Genomic DNA, 20,015 nt, shown 5'->3' with positions numbered 1-20,015 from the left:
CTTATAGATCTTTTATAAGGTTATAACACTATTAAAGAAGTAGAAGGCCTACTATAATAATAACGCTGCCTTTAGAATATAGTTTACTCTAAGAGAACGCTTTTTATAGTTAAGTATAACTCTAAATAGTATATACTTAGTTTTAGCTTGTAGAATACTACTAATAATAAGTAGTATTATTTAATAGTAGTTAGTTAGCGAATAATTTCTAAAGATCTGCCTATAAGAAGAGCTAAAATAATAAATATAAAAAGAAAAATAAACTACTTATCTACTACGTAACTCTATACCTTATTATAATACTATTATAAGGCGTTAACTCTTTGCTAGTTAAAGATAGTAATTTCTTATATTCTAAACGCAACTAAGAGAGAATATAGAATATAATAGATAAGAGTTAGTAAGTTGTAATAGAAACTATACGTAAGTAGTAGTTTATAGTAGACTTTAATAGCATTAGCTCTTAGCTAGATAAGAAGAAAGCTTATTAGGTACATATCTCTCTACGCACGTTATCTGCGCTAGACTAATAATAGTAAGATAATTAAGTAGTTATAGAGGTACTAATTATAACTAGTTACGTACGCTAAGAATATTATAAAGAAAATATACTAGCTAAGTACTACTAGTGTAGAAGATAGAATTTAACTGCTACTACTTAACTAGAGGTTCTTAAATAAAAGAGATGTAAAAGTAAGTTTATTAGTATATAATTATACTACGTAACGTAGACTTACTTTTTTATCTAAGATAGACTCTACTTTCTTAGTAATATATTAGTAAGAGTTATAGTTATAGAAATATATAAGGTGTATATTAGTTATACCTTACTAAGTAAAGAAATATACTTAAGACTTATCTACACTAGAATTATAAGAACTATAGTTACCTACTTTAGTATAGTATTATACCTAGCACTTAAAAGGCTGTAGAAGTAGCTTTATTAGAGATAGAATATAAATAGAGAGTAAGTTAAACGTTAGTATTATCTACTTACTCTAGATACTATACGCTAATAAGTATAGCTTAGTTCTATACTATTACGCGCAACTAGAACACTTAATTCTAAGAGTAACGCGCAGCGCTAGCTAAGATAATTTAGAGAGAGATAGATACTTATTAGAGTATAGTTACTTCTATTACTAAACCTAATACCTCTATAAACTATAATACTAATATAATAGATAACCTCTTTCTATATATAACTATAGATAAATAGCGAGCTTATAAATAATATAGATATTCTAAGTCTAAAACCTACTATGCTTAGTAGGTATATAATTAAGATAATAATAGTAGTAATAGAGGTAGTAATATAAACGTTAGAGAAGATAACGCTCTAATACTAACACTAGATAAGTATATTAACCTAACGCTAGATTCTAATATTAACCTAACGCTAGAGAAAAGAACTAGCCTATAGAGCTAGAGAAGATATAATATAGAAAGAGAGAGACAAAGAGTATATATATATAAGAACTAGTATACTATAGATAGAAGTAATAAGAATAGTGCTAGTCTTAACGCTAATAATATAATAAAGCTACTAAAGGTAAGTAATACTTTACTACTTATAACTCTTTCTAATCTATTTATAGAAGTACTCTTAGTAGATTATTCTTAAATATAAGTATAATAGTAGCGTCTATATAAAGACCTACACTATAGCTATTTTAAATCTACTAACGTTGTTATAGAGGTTAGTAAAAGCGCTTCTATCTAGAGTAAAGAAGAATAGAAGTTTGCTACTAATGCTAATAGGCGTAGAGTAGTACTTAGAATATTACTAGAGGTAGAGAAATTACATTATACTTATAGTAGATAATAACAAAGAAGAGAATAAGCTAGTTATATAACTACTAGGTAAAATAGTAGAGAGCCTTACTTTACTACTATACAAAATATACTAGAAGAAGAAAGAGTAGAAAGCTAGGCTATAATAGAATAAAGTAAATTAAATATATTAAGACTCTCTATACCTATACTATATAATAATTATAAAATAGTAATTATGCGTAAACTATAACGCTGCACTAGTTTAAGGTAAATTAGCTTAATTTAGTTAGATATATACGTTATATTACTTTAACGTAATAGCTAATATATTACTAGATAAGAATAGTTATACTAGATATAATATAGGTACTAGTAGCTCTAGTAGCTCTAGTAGTTATAAAAGCTCTAGTAGCTCTAGTAGTTGTAGAAGCTCTAGTAGCTCTAGCAGTTGCAGAGGCTTTAGTAGCTCTAGTAGTTATAGTAGCTCTAGTAGCTCTAGTAGACGTAGTAGCTCTAGTAGCTCTAGTAGCTATAGAGGCTCTAGTAGCTCTAGTAGCCTTAATAACTCTAGTAGCTCTAGCAGCTATAGTAACTCTAGTAGTACTAGTAGCTACAGCAGCTCTAGTACTTCTAGTAGTTCTAGTAGTTCTAGTAGTTCTAGTAGTTCTAGTAGTTCTAGTAGTTCTAGTAGCTCTAGTAGCTCTAGTAGCGCTAGAAGCTCTAGAAGATATAACTTATAAGCTGCCTTGCCTAGTTGTCTTAGCTATTCTACTTATTCTAGAACAAAACTAGGTCTCTTAGGCTAACTAGTCTAACTATACAAGGTAAAATATTTTTCTAATGTAGTTAGCTTTCTTAGATCTTAGCTACTAAAAGTACTAGTAGTAGTAATACTAGTGCTACTATTTTGCGTATTAAAGAAACTAGCTAAAGTAAATAGTACTAAAGCTATAAGCTAAGTAAAAATAATATAAAACTTTATAATAAAAAGTATAAATATAGTCTAGAACTAATAAGTTTTTAAAAAAAGTAAGTATAAAAGTTATAAAGTAAAGAATTTAGAGTAAGTTAGAATAAAAGTAAGTTACGTTAAAGTATAAGTAAGACTTTAAATAAAAGCTATATTATAATTATAAAAAATTATAATATAACTCTAGTTTAGATATAGTTTAAAGTTATTATAACTTTATATATAAGTATAGTAGAAGTTATATAGATAAAATTTTTATATAGTCTAAAAACTTTATATATATAGATCTACTTCTACGTATTACTTATTAGGCCTATAACTTTAGCATAAAAGTATTCTTTATAATACTATACTACTTTTTTAACTAATATAATAAAAGTAAGTTTAAAAGTATATAATAGTTTTAGACTTTACTTAAGTCTAGGCTAAAATAGAAAAAGTATAAGTAAGGTCTAAACTTACTATATAAACCTTTAGATTTTATACGTAGCCTCTTAAGTTCTAAGTTTTATAATATTCTATTAATACTTAGTATATTCTAACTCTAAGGCTAGTCTATAATAATAGGTAAGTAAAAAGGCATTTATAGACGTACTATTTAGTAATAAAAACCTTACTTAAATATTAAAAGTATTAAGTAAGATTACTTTAGTCTTAATAGTTAAGTGCGTATAAGATTAAGAATAGTAGTAGTAGTAAATAATAATAATAAAAAAGGCTTTACTAGGCGTAATTTTATATTATATATTACTATAAGGAACTAAAGAAATAAATTGTTAAATTTAATTAAAATTAAAACAAATATAGACAACATTACTCTAATACTAGAGTACTTATGCAATGCGACCTAGATAGTCGTTTGGCAAGGATAACATGCGTTCGTTCACAATGTTGATGGTGATCATGCTTGAAGCATTTCCGCGGCATGCGAGAATCGAAAAAAACAACTCGCCTACCTTACCCAGAGACATTGGCTTACTGGACTACAACCGGCATGTTACTGTTACATGGATCGGCTCGCGAATCTTAGATGCGGAAGATCTTCGTGCGCGTAAGCTACCAAGGTAGACGGAGGGAGGCGCAACACCGGGTGCTTAGCCCCATCGCATGAGACCCGTCACCAAAGGCTGCACAGCCTCGGTAGGCGTCGAGGCGAGGCGAGGATACTTTCGGCGGGATGCATCCGATGCTATTTGTTACAGGCGATCCAGTTGATATTGGGCAGTGACACAGCAACTACAACCCGTAACGAAGTCGTTTTGTGGAACTCCCCTGCGAAGAGTCATGGACTGCTGTCGTGGATTTCGACATGAATCACGGGAATCAGACCATCGCCGCTTTGGCCCCTCGCAAAGCGGAAAGAGCAAGAAAGCACGGCACGATGAGGCACAAGTGCGCTGTCAGTTGATCATGAACTGTCCTTGGACGCCTTACCAGCATACACACCCTTTTTGACGCTGTCCAGGACCATACAACTGGGTAAATTTCATCTGGCCGTTGCTTGCGTCAACGGAAGCGGCGTCTGGTCAAAGCAGACGTCTTGTTCTAGCCGCTACGAAGTCTTTCGTAAGGTTGGTAATTCTATAAACGTCGGAGTAGAGTACGTACGGGTAAGTCCACCTGGGCACTTCGTCAAGTCACTCGGGCGGGCTTGGGAAACATCCCAACGGCTCAAAAGCTTGGACTTCCACTACATATTGTTGTATTAAATAACCTGACCAATCGACCGAGATGATATCGAGAACATTGAGCGCTGGCTTGGAGAGGCAAACGTGGTCTTGCTGAGGGATGGATTATTAGGTCACGTGCCTGCTTAGGTAATGCCTAAAGCTCTGACTTCATTGCACTTTCCCCGCTGAATCGCGAAGCCAACCGCGACGAGACCACGACGAATTCACCCATCACCAGCGCGTTCCTACTCACCATCTCGGTGCGGTCGCGCTTGTCTCTCCTTCTCTGCTACACAGTCAGTGATAGAGACACTCAATCTTCTCATCAACAAGAAGCAAGCTGACGCCAGAATTTATCTTCTGAAGCAAGATAGCGCGGTCCAGCATCATAGCAAGAGCCAACATGGCAGCGTCTCGCTCAAGTTCAGCTTCAGAGGGCGAGGTCTTGGATACCCGACACAAGGCAAACACAGTCAACTCGCGCGACGAACCTGCGATTAACGGCTCAAGCAGGTCCTTTGGACTGGATGGTGCTTATGATAACTACCGCGCATTGAGTCGCTCCCCTTCGCCATACCGCCGCAAGCGCACCCCATCACGCTCTCCGTCACCCTATCGGAGGAACCGCGCCGTCGACCGATCGCCATCGCCCTATCGACGAAGCCGAGCCGACCACACTGGGAATGATGCAAGGGGCTACAAGCGCAAGGCCTCTCCGCCGCGCAGTCGTCCTGACAAGCGGTATCATGCTGATCGTAGCAGACACGGTGACCCTCGGCGGGCTCCAGGATCTTACCAGGGAGGCTTTGTCAAGGAACAGAAGGATGTACCAGACCGATCACACGCCAGGCCCATATCATACGCCGAAGTCGAGAACCCCAACCCCGTGCCAGACTTCCGAGAGCCGCTGCCTACCGACAAGCGACCACAGAACTCGCGTCACGGAGATCAGCAGCGCGACAAGTCTCGTCAGTCGCAGCCACAGAAGCAACAGGCACCGTCAGAACGCCCCAAGGCCGAGGCGAACAAGGCAAGCGTGACAGAAGATGTTGAGATGTAAGTGTACCCAGTGCCAAATGATTCCTCTACACAACTGACTCTGCAATAGGACCTCCGTTGACGATACGACTGAGTACACCCCGGCCCCTGTCGAAGAGAAAGTTCCCACTCAAGAATCGCGTGAAGAGAAACGTCGCCGCTGGGCTGCTATACGCGCCGCTGCTTCTGAGCAACAGAAGCCGAAAGACAGTCTGCTTCAGCAGGCTGTGCTGACGAATGCATCTGAAGCGGCAACCCCTAATGTCGGATCGCCAGCGGCCCACGCCGACAGTCCCATCTCACCGTTCGCATCGCCCCGTAATGGCGACCTCGACTCCGTACCAGCTTCACCAGACGTTATGGTAATCGACAAACAGAACGTAATCAGCGAGGGCAACAGTCCTGCGGTAGCGAGTCCATCCGCGGCGGATTACGACCCGCTACAGGACATGCTGGACGACCGCGATCGCGCTGCCAAGAAGAACCAGAACACCGAAGTATCCTCGGATGCGTACCGCGAGACCGACCCGAAAGCCCTCTCTACACTTCCAGCTGAGAAAGTAGCACCTGTCAAGAAACAAAAGAAAGAGTTCGACATGTTCGCTTCTGATGACGAAGACGAGGAAGAAGATGTCGGAACTGAGGAGGCTGTTGTTGCGAAAGGCACTGTGCTTGACGAGAAGCTGCTCGACAATTGGGACGACCCCGAAGGCTACTACAAACTGATCAGCAACGAGCTAGTGGATGGTGGACGCTATCGCATGATCAAGGGTCTTGGCCGTGGTGTCTTTGCCAACGTCGCACAAGCTGAAGAAGTCAGGGCTGACACCGGAGATTCAAATCCCAGGATAGTCGCTATCAAGATGATTCGCCGGAACGACTTGATGAGAAGAGCCAGTCAGAAGGAAATGGACTTCCTGCGCAAAGTCAACGAGGCAGACCCACAGGACAAGCGTCACATTATTCGCTTATTGGGTTCTTTCGACCACAAGGGCCATCTGTGCATCGTGTTCGAACACATGTCGAAGAACCTGCGAGACCTGCTCAAGGAAGAGACCAACGGCCACGGCCTCACACTTCCAGCTGTCCGCATCTATGCGCGTCAGATGTTTCTTGGTCTCCAGCACTTGCAGAACTGTCAGGTCATCCACCTTGATCTAAAGCCAGACAACGTCCTAGTCTCTGCTGACAAGAAAACTATCAAGCTCGCCGATTTCGGTACCGCTGTCGACAAGCGAGACGTGATCGAGCGCACTGAGTACCTCGTTAGTCGATTCTACCGCGCACCCGAGATCATACTTGGTATGGAGGTTGGCTATCCTGTCGACATGTGGGCTGTGGGTTGCACTGTGTATGAGCTATGGACTGGTAAAATCCTCTTTACCGGACGGTCTAACAACCAGATGATCAAGTCTTTTATGGACTGTCTGGGATGGCCAAGCGAGAAGCTGCTCAAGAAGGGTCTCGTCAACAATATTCTCGATAACTTTGAGTTGGGTCCACCGTTGAAGTTCATCAGTCGGGAGGTGGATCAGTACAACAAGGTAAGCGCTTTTGTCCCTTTAAGAGGTAAAGCTAACGAGCCAAAGCTCTCTGTCCGTAAAATTGAACAGCAGAAGAAGATCAACCGCGATATGAAGACGCGAGTTCATGAAGCTGCCCGAAGCATCTCCACTGGAGGACCTACCGTGGGCGAGCTGAACGATCTTGCGGATCTGTTGAGCGCAAGTCTACACATGAACGTCGAAAAGCGTCTATCGCCAAAGGAAGCTCTCGCGCACAAATTCTTCGCCAGTAAGAACCCCGCGCCTAAGACCGCCACACCTGCAAAGTCTGCTGTCGTCAAGCCACCCATGATGAAACGTGGCAATCCAGTTGGTACCTCCACTATTCGTCGGTAAGCTCTACAACATGGATTTCAGCGTTGCAATTTTCTTGACTTTTGGCGTTGTTCTGCTTCTTTGCTTTGAGCGTGAAAATAAGGACCGTCTTCGAAGAAGACGGCTAGGGCAAGGGCTTGGACTTTGGTGTATGGAGTATGAACAACTAACACAGGACCTTATAGGCTGCCATCAGACTGGTTTCCAGTATCGGAGATGGAGCCTGCGGAGAACATAGACAAGGGTAATCGGTCTACGGAGTGAGTAGGACACATTTACCGTGGGGTCGGGTACCACTGGGTTTGAGTCTCACGGCGCTGCTCATTTACAACTTTCGACCATGGTTCACTTCACGGTTACCGGTTACACGACAATCAATGGAGCAGATGTGTGGTGGACTCGGATCGAAAAGTAAGTGCTGCTGTGCACTTGCTTGTGGGTGGGCCTTCTTGTGGAATCGGCCTTGGACGTCCCTAGAAGAACTCCCGATCCATGTGAAATTTTCGGTGGAGGAAAGGTGATGAGGTGGAAAGTTAGTTCACATGTATAATATTGGGCACCCGGTATCTCAAGATACAGTCAATATGATGCGTGTAGTGGAATAATCAATGTGCTATACATCTTGTCTATACTTCAAGCATCAATCTCTCCTCTCAAGAACGCTTTGACTTTATCACCCCAAACGACCTGACGCTTGTAGATAGTCATGGCTGGTACGCTGCCCAGGCCCAAGCCGTCGATAGCTTCCGCAAGAACCTGCCCACTTCCCTCGTCCCTCAATTCACGTAGGGGATACTGGTAGGTCTTGTTCTCGTTAGCCGAATCCAGCTAGCAAAGCCAGCCAAACGTACCTTGAACGCAAAGACCAGTGCTCCAGTCTTTGGTAAACGATGCAACGTCTGCCTTTCACACCTTACTACCGACTTGTTCAGATCAATCTCCTCTACATCCTCCACTTCTTGCTTTCTTTGCATCTCCTCTTCACTCATATGATTACCCTGCAAGCAGAACAGCTCCCCATTCGTACTGATGCTCCAATTACTCCGCTTAACGATCTTGCCCACAGGCAGATTGGCAAAGAAGCGATCCATGCTCTTCTCTAGCTTTGCCGCGTACCCGGGGACGGGAGCGTGGATGTCAGCGAGGAGTTGGCCGAGTTTTGAGCGTGTGTTGAAGCCGCTTGGAAAGCAGTTTACAAAGGCCGTTAGTACGTATTTCGTGGGAACAGTAGGCGAAGATGTAGGAGGAGAGGGAGTGAGTAAAAGGAATTCCGTATCGATGTTCGCACCTAAGATCTCAAGTGCTTCTTCTCCGTTTGGCATATGTAGTGGGATGAGGGTATCTGTGACGTGGTTCCGCAAATGTTTGCCTGATTCTGTGATGCGGTATAGGCTTGGGAAGCGTTGGGGTAGGTACGTTCCTATGAGCCATTCGTAGAGTTCTTGGACTGCGGGGACGGCTTCTGGGTTGCACGCAATGACTTCGTGGTGTTCTTGATTGAGGAGCTTCGTTCGAATTTGTAAACGTGTGCAGTAGGTGTTGTCCACGGCTAGGAGGTTATTTAGGGTGGTGTTCTCAAGAGCTGTTATGTCATCTGTGTCAGTGCTTGTCATAGTGTTCAAGATTCATGATGGAGACGCTACCCATGGTCATATGAAACTTCGGTTTGAAAGGACGAAGCTTGAGAGGTGCTTCTGTTTCGAGGTTGAAGTTTGGGAGCGGCGTAATGGCATTGTATACGGCTTCTGGATTTATAGACTCGAGTTTGTTGGTGCTTGGTGATGTTGTCGGCGCCCGCCAAGGTCTCTGGATTACCGGTTGTTATCAATGTCTCTAAGGGAAGATGCAATACTGGAGACTTCATACACTGACAGCCTTTTGTAGTCGACCTCGCTGGGACAATGCCAGAACAATTACCCCCGCCAGCAGCAGCAACCATGCTAGTGGCTTATCGACAAGACTAAGTTGATCCATGGTTGTATTCGATTATCTTTCAAGGCGTGTCAAACAGATGGTCTGGATGTATTTGATATCTAAAGCGCCCGCCAAGCATATAGGGCGTCGTTATGACATCGGGGAGAGGATGGGAAGCATGAACTAAGAGACGCTACAAGCGCGGTGAGTCTGCTATCAGTCGTGTTGAGGTAAGTGGGATTTGATTGCCTATCAGAGCTAACCCCGCATTCGGGCGGTTACGCTAAGATGTTGTACTAGGGGCAGGCTATGTTCAAGCCATGCATTCATCAACTCTCACTTAAGACTGGTCCGGTGCTAGGTGTCAAGGCGTACGATAAACCATTACAAGAATATGAAGATGCTTGATTTCACGTTAGAGAGCCCTTCGAAACCGAGAAACCCCTTCAGTCCTTGCCTACGTGCCTTTTGGCTGGATCCGTGTACATGCAGTTGCTTTGGCACAGGCTTGTAGTATATATGGCATGACGGTTTTATCGGATCGCAAACCGTTACAGGACCATGCGCGGCGACACATGGCGAACGGATACCATTCCTTCAGCCTCAATGAGGCAGATTTAGGCTCCACAGCATTCTTGCTAGACGTCTGTCTTGTCGGGTCTACGCCTTGGTGTCTTCGGCCTCGGGATGACCCACAGGCACCAGCTTGCCCACAACCAAATACTTCTCCTCGAATCTCTCCTCCCATCCCCTCAGCGCATCCATCTGCTCGGCATCCAGACCCTCGAGAGTGTCCAGCGGTCCGTCCAAATCCTTGGTCAACATGTCCTCGTCAAAACTACCACAGGCGAGGCCTCTCGAGGCATCTCGGCCAGCGAAGTTTGCATAAGGGCCACCAGGTCCGTAGAAGTTGCGACCGGATGTAACGTCAAAGACACGGCCACGGACGGCGAGGTAGACGGGCATGTTGTTCAAGCCATTGTAGGGGAAGAGCGAGGGCGGGGTGAAGGTGCGGAAGACGGTTGGCGGCGGGGCGCGAGGGAGGGTTTGCGGGGCGGCTGGCTTGAGGCGGAGATAGACGAGCAGGCCGAGGAGAGAGAAGAGGATGATGTTTATTGGGGTGAAGACGGAGGCGCTGGAGGGCTGTGAGCTAGGTGTTGGTGAAGGAGCGGAGCTGGTTGCTTACGCGTGGGTTGCCGCTGGCTCCGGCAGAGGTGATGGGAGTGCTATTGCGGTTAGCGCGACGTTGTCCCAGAAGGTGGCTCTTGTAGAGACATACCATCTGACATGGCTGCGGGTGATGTGCTACAGCTGTGCTAGAGTGGTGACGGTGAAGGGTGCTGGCGTGGTCGAGGGTCGGCGGGGAGCTCGGTCGACATGACAGCCGATGATGCAACCCCAAAGACTCTCTCAGCACTAACCAGCCATCCATGCCAAACTATCACGGACGTCCGCCGGCTGACATGCAAGGGCCGAATCGAGACATATGTACAGACGATTGAATCGCATGCGGCCTGCCATCTGCCCGTCAAAGGGGCGCCATCACAGCTGGGAAGCACGGCACTGCATGTGAGACATAGCCACCGGCCTGCACAACCACGGATGATGACGGCTGCTCTCTTTCACCGGAGAGTCGCCATGGTAATCTTAGATACTTCGACTCCACTTGCACCGTGACCGCACAACCGCAAGCACGCGCCCATCTGCGCGCAGACGTTGAGCATCGCGCCGCTGCATCCAGCCCATCCCTGCCGCGCTGCCTCTGAAACAGGGCCCTTTCCAGCCCTGAAACGCGCGACAGCGATTCATTTCCACCGTGCTGGGACGCGCTGATTCGCCCACGCCGCCTCTTGCGCCTCGGCCCTATCCCGTCCAAACATTGTGTCGCAAACCAATTCGCTGCTGTCGAACCGCTGTGTGAAGACAAAGACTTGCGGCACCGGTGCGATATCCTGCCGCTGGCGCTTTGGTCGAGGCGCAGTTCGCGAGTGTTTGTGGGGTGTTCTCCTAGATGCACTGGGCCGGCACTGATACCCGTCGACAACTCTACCTCGACTTGGTCGCCCTCCCTCATTTACCAAAATTACGCCCTCGGTGCTGCTGCAGCGCCCGAAGGATTCACGGCTTGAAGCTTACGTGCTGTTTCTTTGTTTAATCTGGCATCAACCATCACAACAACAACACAAACAGTCAACACCAACTCCACACCTCTTTCTTTACGCATAATTACACCCGGTACGTACTCATATTCCTTATCTCATCACCAGCTCTTTTGGCCTTGGTACTTGCGTCCTCGACATCGCCCGTTGGTTTATACGCTTGCCATGCAATCCGGTCCTGGGATGGGACGCAATGCCAGGTTGCACAGAAAGAGCTGGTGTTTGTGTCATTCAGATACAGTAAAGGCATCTGGTAGTGCCCCTCCGCATCTCTGATCGACGGTCCATGTCTCTCGCCTATCGCCCGCACCGACAACTATCTCCACCAGATCTAGGACCGGGCCAAGTCTCGCGATGTCGATGGGTTTCAAAAAGCATACAACAATCATGCAATCAGTGCAATGGCTCTTGAGGTTGCTGCGAAAAGGAGAGGCTTGCTGAAATAAGTAGCTCGGGGCCGCTGAGAATACCGCCTTCCATACTTCGTGATGCTTATGTATACTTGCACCAATATCGAGCCGGGCTAATATTCGTTTCATGCAGATTCGCCCATAATGTGGAAACGATTACAGGGCGCCGTCCGAGATAGGGAGAGGCATGCGCAAATAGGAAACCCCGTACTTCTTGAAACCACCTATGACGAGGATCAACTGAAGCGCAATCCCAAAGTGACCGACCTGCAAAATGGCAGTCACCATAATTATGCGCTCCCTCAACTATCGCAGTAAGTATCGCAATTTCGTTTGCTCACTTACCGCTGATTGTCTCGCAGTTTATTGTCTCCCCAGGAACCTCCCAACTACAGAGCCTCAGAAGTACCCACGGCCTCCTCCATCTACTCACAAGACACACTCTGCTACAATAACGACAACCCCACCGGCAGATCGCCCTCCGCATACGAAGACATATCGCCTCCCAGCTCTCCGGAACCGGAACAGTACTCCTCTTTTAACCTACCGCGAAAATTCCGCTCGATGCGTGACGTGTCACCCATGGACGACGATCGCAGACAACTCGAAGACGATTCCCGCGCGGGCAGCCAGATCCCCGTCCTACGCAGAGCGCCGTCTGTCCTTCGGAATGGTGACGCTCCACCAGCACCCAAGCAGAAGTTCTGGGAGGGCAAGCTTGCGCCAAATGCGAAAGTGAAGTGGGATGAGTATTCAGGCGAGCCTAATAGTGCAGGGAAGGCCGCTTCAGTCGATCCAGGCTCTTATGCGAAAGGTGTGCCGTCATCAGACCCTAGGCCCATGGGGTATCAGGTTTCAGTCAGTGGTCCTGAGAAAAAGAACACAAGTTTTGGGGAGCGCGTTGGCCGCTTCGGGTCGAAGCGCTCACCACCGCCCGTGGAGCCGTGGAGCCGAGCGACGGGACGATCAGAAATCGCTCCTCCGCTCAAATACCAGCCTGCAGACAAACCACTTCAAATACCACGCAAGACGATTTCACCAAGCACGGACCAAGCGAGGTCAAACGCGCTTGCAGCTGCCATTGATTCCGCACCCAAGCTGCCTGACACTCAAACTGTAACAACCGAAATGGCGCCCAAGGATCCACGCGATAACGATATGCGTTACAACGACGGCATTAAACCCATTGTCCCGCTCAAAGTAGGGAAGAACACGCCTCTTCGAAGCGGTCACATCTCTCCAACCTCACCTTCAGCAGGTCTCGGTATAAGCACATCGTACCCGAGCCCCATCACACCAACCAATCGCACTCAACTGAACCAGTCCCCGGCCACCGTAGAGCCAGTAGAACAGACGTTGTACCCCACCTTGCGGACTGCGACGCCGCCATACAACAAAGAGACGTCAGAGAAGGACAAGCACGCACCCATCAGCCGGTTTTCGTGGACTACCTACAACAGTGCAGGGACATACCAACACTCACCACCACCTTCACCGCCCAACGGACTCTCGTCCTCGCAAGGAAAGCGCGTTGTAACCGAGCCCATATCGGCCGCTTCCTCGATCCTAAACCGTCGCCGCCCAGTACCCCCCTTAGACAGGGAACCCGCACCCATGGCCAAAGTCTACACCCCCAGCCCGAGATCCCCTTACGCCTCCTCCACCTTCTCCAACTCATCACAAAAATCACAAAAGGCGCTTCCGCTACCTCCTTCCCAACTCAGTGCCATCGACCACATCGCCTACTTGGAATCGCAGCAAGAAGATCTACGCATCCGTCGCAACAACGTGTATCGTTTGCTCAAGGACTTGAACAATGCTGCGCCGCCTAACCCGCTGCTTACCGACTTTAAGAAGGCTCGGGTCGCGGAAGAGAGGAAGAAAGCGTTTCAAGAGGAGTTGGATGAGATTCGCAGGGAGGAGCATGATGTTGGCCTCAAGTTGCATCGCGCGTGGAAGAAGAGGGAGAGGGATGATCCGAACTCGAACGGGAGCGCCCTGTGGGTGAGGAGGGTCACTAGCTAGATGCAGTTGACTCGGTGGCATCGATTTGGTCTACGATGTGGAGGATTCTCTTCTTTTTCTGGCATTTGCATTTCACACAGCGTACTTGGCGTTACTTTCCAGGTTGCATCTACCTTGGCTCGAAGCCTTGCGGTTATCCAAGCGGATACGTTTTCTTTCAAATTAGCAAGACCTTAGTTATCATACCCCGAATCTCATAACATTCCATTCTATTTTGCAGACTAGTCGACCTCAGGCACCGGCAGACCATTGACTATCATCATTCCCTCCCGTCCCAACATCTTCATTGCTTTTACCGCTTCGTCATGTCGTAATTGCTTGGTCTCTTCATCGGTTACCAACACGAAATCGTATTTGAGCAATTTTGATCCTTCCTTGACATCATACTCCTTGGCCTGTTCAGCTGTTACGGTATCTAAGCTGACAATGAGAGATTCCTTGACACCAAAGACGGCATCGGACGTCTCGTAGTCGGAACCACGGACGTATAATGCCCTAAACATGGCGTCAGTAGGCTATGCAAACGAAGAAGTATGAAGAGGAGACTCACGTAACCAAGTTATCGAAACCTTCCTTCTCAAACATGAAATGCATATGGCTCGGCCTCCAGCAATGCCTACCCAATTTCTCAAGCAACTTGCCAACAGGCCCGTCGTTTGGAATAGGATACGGTACGGGTACGATACCCTTGAACCAGAATACGCCATCCTTGTCACTCCTTATAACCGCACGGCCATCTGCTTTGTCACCCCTGTTCTCATACTGCACGTCGTATTTGCCTTTGGAGTCTGTTTCCCACACGTCGATCTTGACGTCTGATACGGGCTCGCCGTTCGTGGTTTTGACCGTGCAGAGGACGAGCAGGGACTCGCCGTCGGGATCGGCAGAGATGGAGGTGCCGTTGGAGTCGGAGGGTGCGTCGTGCGTGTGGAACGGACCGAGGACTGTGCCCTCGGTGGAGGAGGCCGGTTTGGGATGGTCTATAGAGTCTACGAGGAGAGAGAGGCCGACAATGTCTGAAAGAAGGATGAATTCCTACAACGTATTAGTACAGATCGGGTGTCTTGGTCTTGTACCACGAGGATCAGATGGAAACTTACCTGTCGCACGTCTGTGCATATTTGTCCTACCTGGGTAAGGAACTGTATGCCTGCCATCCACTCATCGAAGCTCAGGCGCGTCTCGCGTGCGAAGTCGTGTAGATGCGACACCAGACGCTCCATGACGTACTTGAGGCGCGGGTCTGCGCATTGCGAGTTTATTCGATGCACATTCTCGGTGATGTTTTCGATTGTGAGATCTTTGAGGACAGGAACCGTGGAGGCGTCTGCGCCCTTGCTAGATGCCATTGTGCCGTCTGATGAGACGTGGACGTTGCAGAGGGTTTGGAGTCGAGATTGGGCAAGCTTCAGACGAAAGATGTCACGGTCGTAGAACCAAGCACACGAAGATGAAGATGACTTCACGGCTTCCAAAGGAAAGGACACAACAAGCTTGCGAAGCTATTCGAAGAAGGGAAGGAGTGCACTTGAAGCTAGCTGCGACATTGACGAACGAAAGCAACCGCGAAGCTCGACGCGAAAGCCGCCGAATCGGGCCCCATCTCAAAAGACATCCGCTGACGATAGCGCAAAGCTCATAGGTCGCGCAACTGCGATGGACAGGGTTGCAGGCGCCGGCAAAGAGTTCAAGAGGTGGAGGTGATGATGTCGGAGGGGCTCTCGGTACCTGGATGCGGGGCGGGGCAGCTTCCAGCGCCAGCTTACCAAGAGCTTACAAGCAGTGGCGGGCGTTACCGGACAAATATCCTTCCTTTGCCAGTACATATCCTCATCATGGAAATGCTTGACATGTCCACAGTTCCGCTCCCCAACTATCTTTCTTCACTCATTGATCTGCTCTTAACACTGAACATGCGGCCTGTTGGCTCACTATACACCAGTTATGCCATGATAGTTTTGGCTTCTTCATATGATAGCAGCTACTAGCTGCACTCGTGTGCCACTCACGATGCCCCAAAGTTCATCGACAGCTAGTTCTCGAATAGCTATCACGTCGACACCAGCCTGGTCATCTTCCGGAACACGGCACCGAGATTCGTCTCGATCTGTACAACTGCTTCGCAATTAGCCTAAAGGATTTGTGTCGCTCAAGGTGCAGGAACAACACAGTTAATACACGTGCATATGCTAAGAACGAGTTGGATCAATTTCTTCCATATTGCTGTAAAGCGGATCGTGACAGTAACCTATGCGCCGTGATTGTTCCCGCCCATCAACCCAAACGCCGGCCGCGTACCGTCAATCCATGATAAGACCAGGAAAGTGAACATGACTGAGGAAAGTGAAGGGTAATCCTTATTCCACTGTGTTCTCACAGTAGACCCCGGAAAATGAAAGCTGTTGAACAACTCCAGGTGAGATTAGACGTTGTTCTTGGGGTTCTCGGGTGAAGCCTTCCACTGTGAAGTGTTAGCATGGTTACTCATTATTATACGGAGATGACGTACCTTCTTGCCAAGCTCTTGCTGTTGCTCCTTGAAAGAGAGATCCTTGTACTCATCGCGGTGGGCCTTGACTGTTATCATTCGTTAGCGGATCGGTCGTCCCCTGAGGTGTTGTTCTTGCGCCTGGAGGAACGCGTCCGAATAACGCGTCAAAACGCGTCAAACGATGCAGACTTACAGTATGCTTGCATCTTGATCATCGCGTTTCTCGCGTTGCCCTTCTTGGCGATGCGACCGCCTTTAGGACCAGCCTTCTTGACACCCGCGTTGCTAGCCGGCTTCGGTGTCGCAGTCTTGGTGGTGGTAGCAGCCATGACGAATAGCAAATACTGATTGAAGGTGGTATTAGTTTGTGAACGGAGAAAGTGGGTGGAAGTAAGTCGCAGAGGTAGAGCTGTCGTTGTGGTGTTGATGAGAGGTGAGCGTGAACTGTAGGTTTATTGACAGAAGGCGCGACCCAGACCGCGCTAAGCTACACTGGGCCTACCACCCTACTTTATGGATTCGATAGCCCGCCTGGGTATTTGCGCGACGTTAGAAACATAGTCTCGCGTGATTGGCGCAGCTGTTCACTTGAAACGTGTAGCGATATGCGCCCCCAACTCTCTTTCAGAAGCAAGGTATGCGGCATAGAACGCATGAATGTGTCTCCGGAAAGAGACATTGCCATTGCGCAAGTCATGAGCTGACATGAGCGAAATTGTCGCCTTTATAGTCTCACTTTCGTTCGAAGTCAACCGCTCGCAAGACTATGCGGATCTTCTACGACGCAGTTCAATCTCGTGCTATGAAGGCGCAATGGCTTCCTCGGTGCTTAAATACGTCGCACTGTGGTCGATCTCCCGAGAATTCTAACACTCTGCAGAGGGACTTCCAATTCGGGGTCCCGGCATCTGAGATACCGAAAGCCATGTTGATCACCGGTATCCGAAGGCATGCACAGAGGTCCAGCTCTTGAAAACAGCGTGGCAGCATTCCGCCAAACGAGATTCAATTGTAGGGCTGTCTCCAACTCCGCTCTCAGGAAACATCTGCCGTCTTCTCTTCCGTTATACGACGATGCCGAGCATCCTGAGGGTCGGTACCCCCTGTGATCAGAACCGGCCTTTCGATGCCTCGAGAGGCAATGCTGAATTTCCGACGGTGGCCACTCGGGCGCTCTGTGAGGCTAGGAGCGCGTGGTCTCGCTTTGCCGCGAGCGCGTCCGCCGATGACTGGTATCTCGTATGCGCCAGCGCGACAGCAATATAGGATAAGATCGTAGACGAGCAGCGCTGCCCATGGGCCGATGGCTACGAGGCCGAGAAAGAGCTATTCTGCGTTAGAAGATCACTTTCAATCGATGAAGCCGAGCAATACTCACGAATATGCGCGTGATCCAGGTTTCGACCACAGCCAAGTTCGCAGGTAGAATAGAAAGGAATCCCATGGCGGGGCGTCGCGGAGACTGTAGACCAACGGCACAAAGATAGGGATAAGGGGGCTTCAATTGGAGGCGCAGAGGTACGAAGAGGCAAAGAGGCACAGAGTGGTCTCAATTAACTGATGACACTCAGTCGCCGAGAACACAGAATGCGGGTGACGAAGATGTGCGATGTTCAAGTTTAGTGGAGAGATTGGCCGCCATGAAGCCGCCTCCAGCGGCCGCCGCGAAGTGGATCGCGCTGTGGGCCGCTTTCCGCAGCTCGGCACCGGCACATCACCGACCAGACCCCCTCAACACCAACCACTAAACATCAGATGCAGCTGACATCTCAGCCCTATATGTGAGGCTGTACAATGGTTCTTCCACTGATTGGATGCCCTTTTGGCGTCGATTTTGCGAAGCCAATAAGACATGACAGCCATACCGGCACCCCTCCATGGAGGCAGCCCCAAGCACCTCTGTTGTTATACAACTCTCTATTCATACACATTCTAGCACGCTGGATTGCACTCACTTCTGAAAACTGCTGGCTTACCCTGACGTACCTGACGCTGACCAGCAGGCTCTCCAAAGGCGGGTGCTTGGCTCTGCCCGCGTGCCCACGGTTGCCTGGCCCTACCCACCCCAACTTCTGAGCCTTGTCAGACTACCCACGAAATCTCTCCGTTGAGTCAAAGGCTTTGAACTTTTGGCATACCTTCCGAACTACCCGACACTTCGCACAACTTCTCAGTCGCTTACATCGGCAGCTTGATTTGATTGCGACGCCTCACCAGCAGCCTCGCTGCTACACCCGGAGGCCTCACATTAACTATCAAGCCGCATAGCACTCCTGAGGGTAGCGCAGGGACTTCCAACTCGCTTCTTTGTGCATTCCCGTTCAAATTCAACATGGACGGTCTCTGGTTCCTAGACGAGCACATGGAGCGAGGCCAGAGCAATGCGACGCTGAAGATAGTCCTCCCCAGCGGAGAGGTCCGTCAGATCTCTGATCGCATCTGCCCGTTCAAGTTCTTGGACAGATGTCAGTAATGTCCCATACGGTTGCATGCCAACATCTACTGACTTCGTACACTCACATACTAGGTCCGCTCCTGTACCACGCCTTTGAGTACGGTTTCCAGAGTCGCCTACAAGCGAGTATTGAGGCCCTATCTGAGCATGCTGTCGTCTCGCTTCTTCGGTTCTGCTACACTGGTAGCTATCTTCCGCCTCGAGCAGACTATGATCCAGTGTCGTTTCTTCCACATGCCGAGACGTACAAGATAGCCGAGGATTTCGATGTTCCGGAATTGCAACTTCTCGCGCACGGCAACTTCTCGTGCCAGCTCGAATTCGCCTGCTGTGTACCCGCCGCGCCCCATGACTTGGTCGAGACTATTCGTTTTGTATATCGTCACTATGCCAGTCAGCAGGCTCGTCGGGAGCACGACCTCGTTCCGTCACTTCTCAACTACTGCATCTCAAATTTCCTCTACCACAAGCTAGGAGAGGATGTTGAGTTTCTCAAGATCGCTGCTGAAATCCCGGACTTCCGCCAGGACCTATGTCGCACGAACATGGAACGCAATTTCCAGGATGAGTGTAAGACACTACAAGTAGATTCACATCCTACGCTAACTATCATAGGTGCATTCGACATTGTGCGGTTATGTCTCGACACTCTCCAGGTTCAACCTTGCGATCGTCCGACTCTCCTTGCGTCAAGGGACCTACCAGATGAGATGATGTGCGATACTCTTCCGGAAACACCCAGCCCTTCATGCTACCCATCTGGCGAGAACTTTACAGCTGTAGAGACCGATCAGGACAACATGGTCGATTCCGGAATCCTTACATTTGTTCGTCGCCCCAAGGTTGCACAGCCAGCTACGATCCAAGAGTCCGACGAGGAGTGTCTTGAAGACGATCAGGGATTCACGTTGGTGTCCCGACCCAAAGTCCAGAGCCTGACTACGTTCGACGACCCGATGTCTAGCCCTGAGTTGACTTCTCGTCCGGTGGTCGACATACTAGCCGCGACTGGCACCGACTACTCCAGCGACGACGAACCGATGTCCAGCCCCGAGTTGATCCCCACTCCCGTAGTTGATCTACTATCCGCTACCGGGACCGACTACTCTAGCGATGAAGAGTGGACACAGATCTAAGAGGGCCGATACGCCCCGTGGCTAGAGGGCGCTCTGGTCATGATGGCATACGGCGTTATTGATGGGATATAGGTATCTCACAAAGTCATGG

At 48.2% G+C, this 20,015-nt stretch overlaps 8 protein-coding genes across 8 annotated transcripts; 3 read left to right on the top strand and 5 right to left on the bottom strand.

Annotated features, from left to right (window-relative positions):
- Positions 1–4,819: 4,819 nt before the first annotated feature.
- Positions 4,820–7,355, top strand: J4E84_000531 (uncharacterized protein; the record flags this gene model as incomplete). Its single annotated transcript, XM_049383169.1, has 2 exons — positions 4,820–5,472; positions 5,525–7,355. The coding sequence occupies 2 exons, from the start codon at positions 4,820–4,822 to the stop codon at positions 7,353–7,355; spliced, it is 2,484 nt and encodes an 827-aa protein (XP_049248687.1).
- A 612-nt stretch (positions 7,356–7,967) lies between these two features.
- On the bottom strand, positions 7,968–8,947 carry J4E84_000530 (uncharacterized protein; the record flags this gene model as incomplete). Its single annotated transcript, XM_049383168.1, has 2 exons — positions 7,968–8,162; positions 8,186–8,947. The coding sequence occupies 2 exons, from the start codon at positions 8,945–8,947 to the stop codon at positions 7,968–7,970; spliced, it is 957 nt and encodes a 318-aa protein (XP_049248686.1).
- Positions 8,948–9,908: 961 nt separating this feature from the next.
- On the bottom strand, positions 9,909–10,537 carry J4E84_000529 (uncharacterized protein; the record flags this gene model as incomplete). The annotated part of the gene is made up of 3 exons (XM_049383167.1): positions 9,909–10,383; positions 10,435–10,474; positions 10,528–10,537. 3 exons carry the CDS (start codon positions 10,535–10,537, stop codon positions 9,909–9,911), a joined length of 525 nt encoding a protein of 174 aa, XP_049248685.1.
- Positions 10,538–12,091: 1,554 nt separating this feature from the next.
- Positions 12,092–13,842, top strand: J4E84_000528 (uncharacterized protein; the record flags this gene model as incomplete). The annotated part of the gene is made up of 2 exons (XM_049383166.1): positions 12,092–12,131; positions 12,221–13,842. 2 exons carry the CDS (start codon positions 12,092–12,094, stop codon positions 13,840–13,842), a joined length of 1,662 nt encoding a protein of 553 aa, XP_049248684.1.
- Positions 13,843–14,063: 221 nt separating this feature from the next.
- J4E84_000527 (uncharacterized protein) lies at positions 14,064–15,191 on the bottom strand (the record flags this gene model as incomplete). Its single annotated transcript, XM_049383165.1, has 3 exons — positions 14,064–14,337; positions 14,393–14,877; positions 14,943–15,191. The coding sequence occupies 3 exons, from the start codon at positions 15,189–15,191 to the stop codon at positions 14,064–14,066; spliced, it is 1,008 nt and encodes a 335-aa protein (XP_049248683.1).
- Positions 15,192–16,264: 1,073 nt separating this feature from the next.
- Positions 16,265–16,662, bottom strand: J4E84_000526 (uncharacterized protein; the record flags this gene model as incomplete). The annotated part of the gene is made up of 3 exons (XM_049383164.1): positions 16,265–16,303; positions 16,352–16,419; positions 16,527–16,662. 3 exons carry the CDS (start codon positions 16,660–16,662, stop codon positions 16,265–16,267), a joined length of 243 nt encoding a protein of 80 aa, XP_049248682.1.
- A 706-nt stretch (positions 16,663–17,368) lies between these two features.
- On the bottom strand, positions 17,369–17,777 carry J4E84_000525 (uncharacterized protein; the record flags this gene model as incomplete). The annotated part of the gene is made up of 2 exons (XM_049383163.1): positions 17,369–17,659; positions 17,712–17,777. 2 exons carry the CDS (start codon positions 17,775–17,777, stop codon positions 17,369–17,371), a joined length of 357 nt encoding a protein of 118 aa, XP_049248681.1.
- Positions 17,778–18,665: 888 nt separating this feature from the next.
- Positions 18,666–19,924, top strand: J4E84_000524 (uncharacterized protein; the record flags this gene model as incomplete). The annotated part of the gene is made up of 3 exons (XM_049383162.1): positions 18,666–18,798; positions 18,861–19,358; positions 19,404–19,924. The coding sequence occupies 3 exons, from the start codon at positions 18,666–18,668 to the stop codon at positions 19,922–19,924; spliced, it is 1,152 nt and encodes a 383-aa protein (XP_049248680.1).
- Between the last annotated feature and the right edge of the window lie 91 nt (positions 19,925–20,015).

The sequence above is a fragment of the Alternaria hordeiaustralica genome (genome assembly GCF_023758085.1).
Source record: "Alternaria hordeiaustralica strain BMP 2776 chromosome Unknown scaffold_1, whole genome shotgun sequence".
Lineage (NCBI taxonomy): Eukaryota > Fungi > Ascomycota > Dothideomycetes > Pleosporales > Pleosporaceae > Alternaria > Alternaria hordeiaustralica.
Note: the sequence above shows the minus strand (reverse complement) of the source record. Positions and strands in the feature narration are given on the sequence as shown.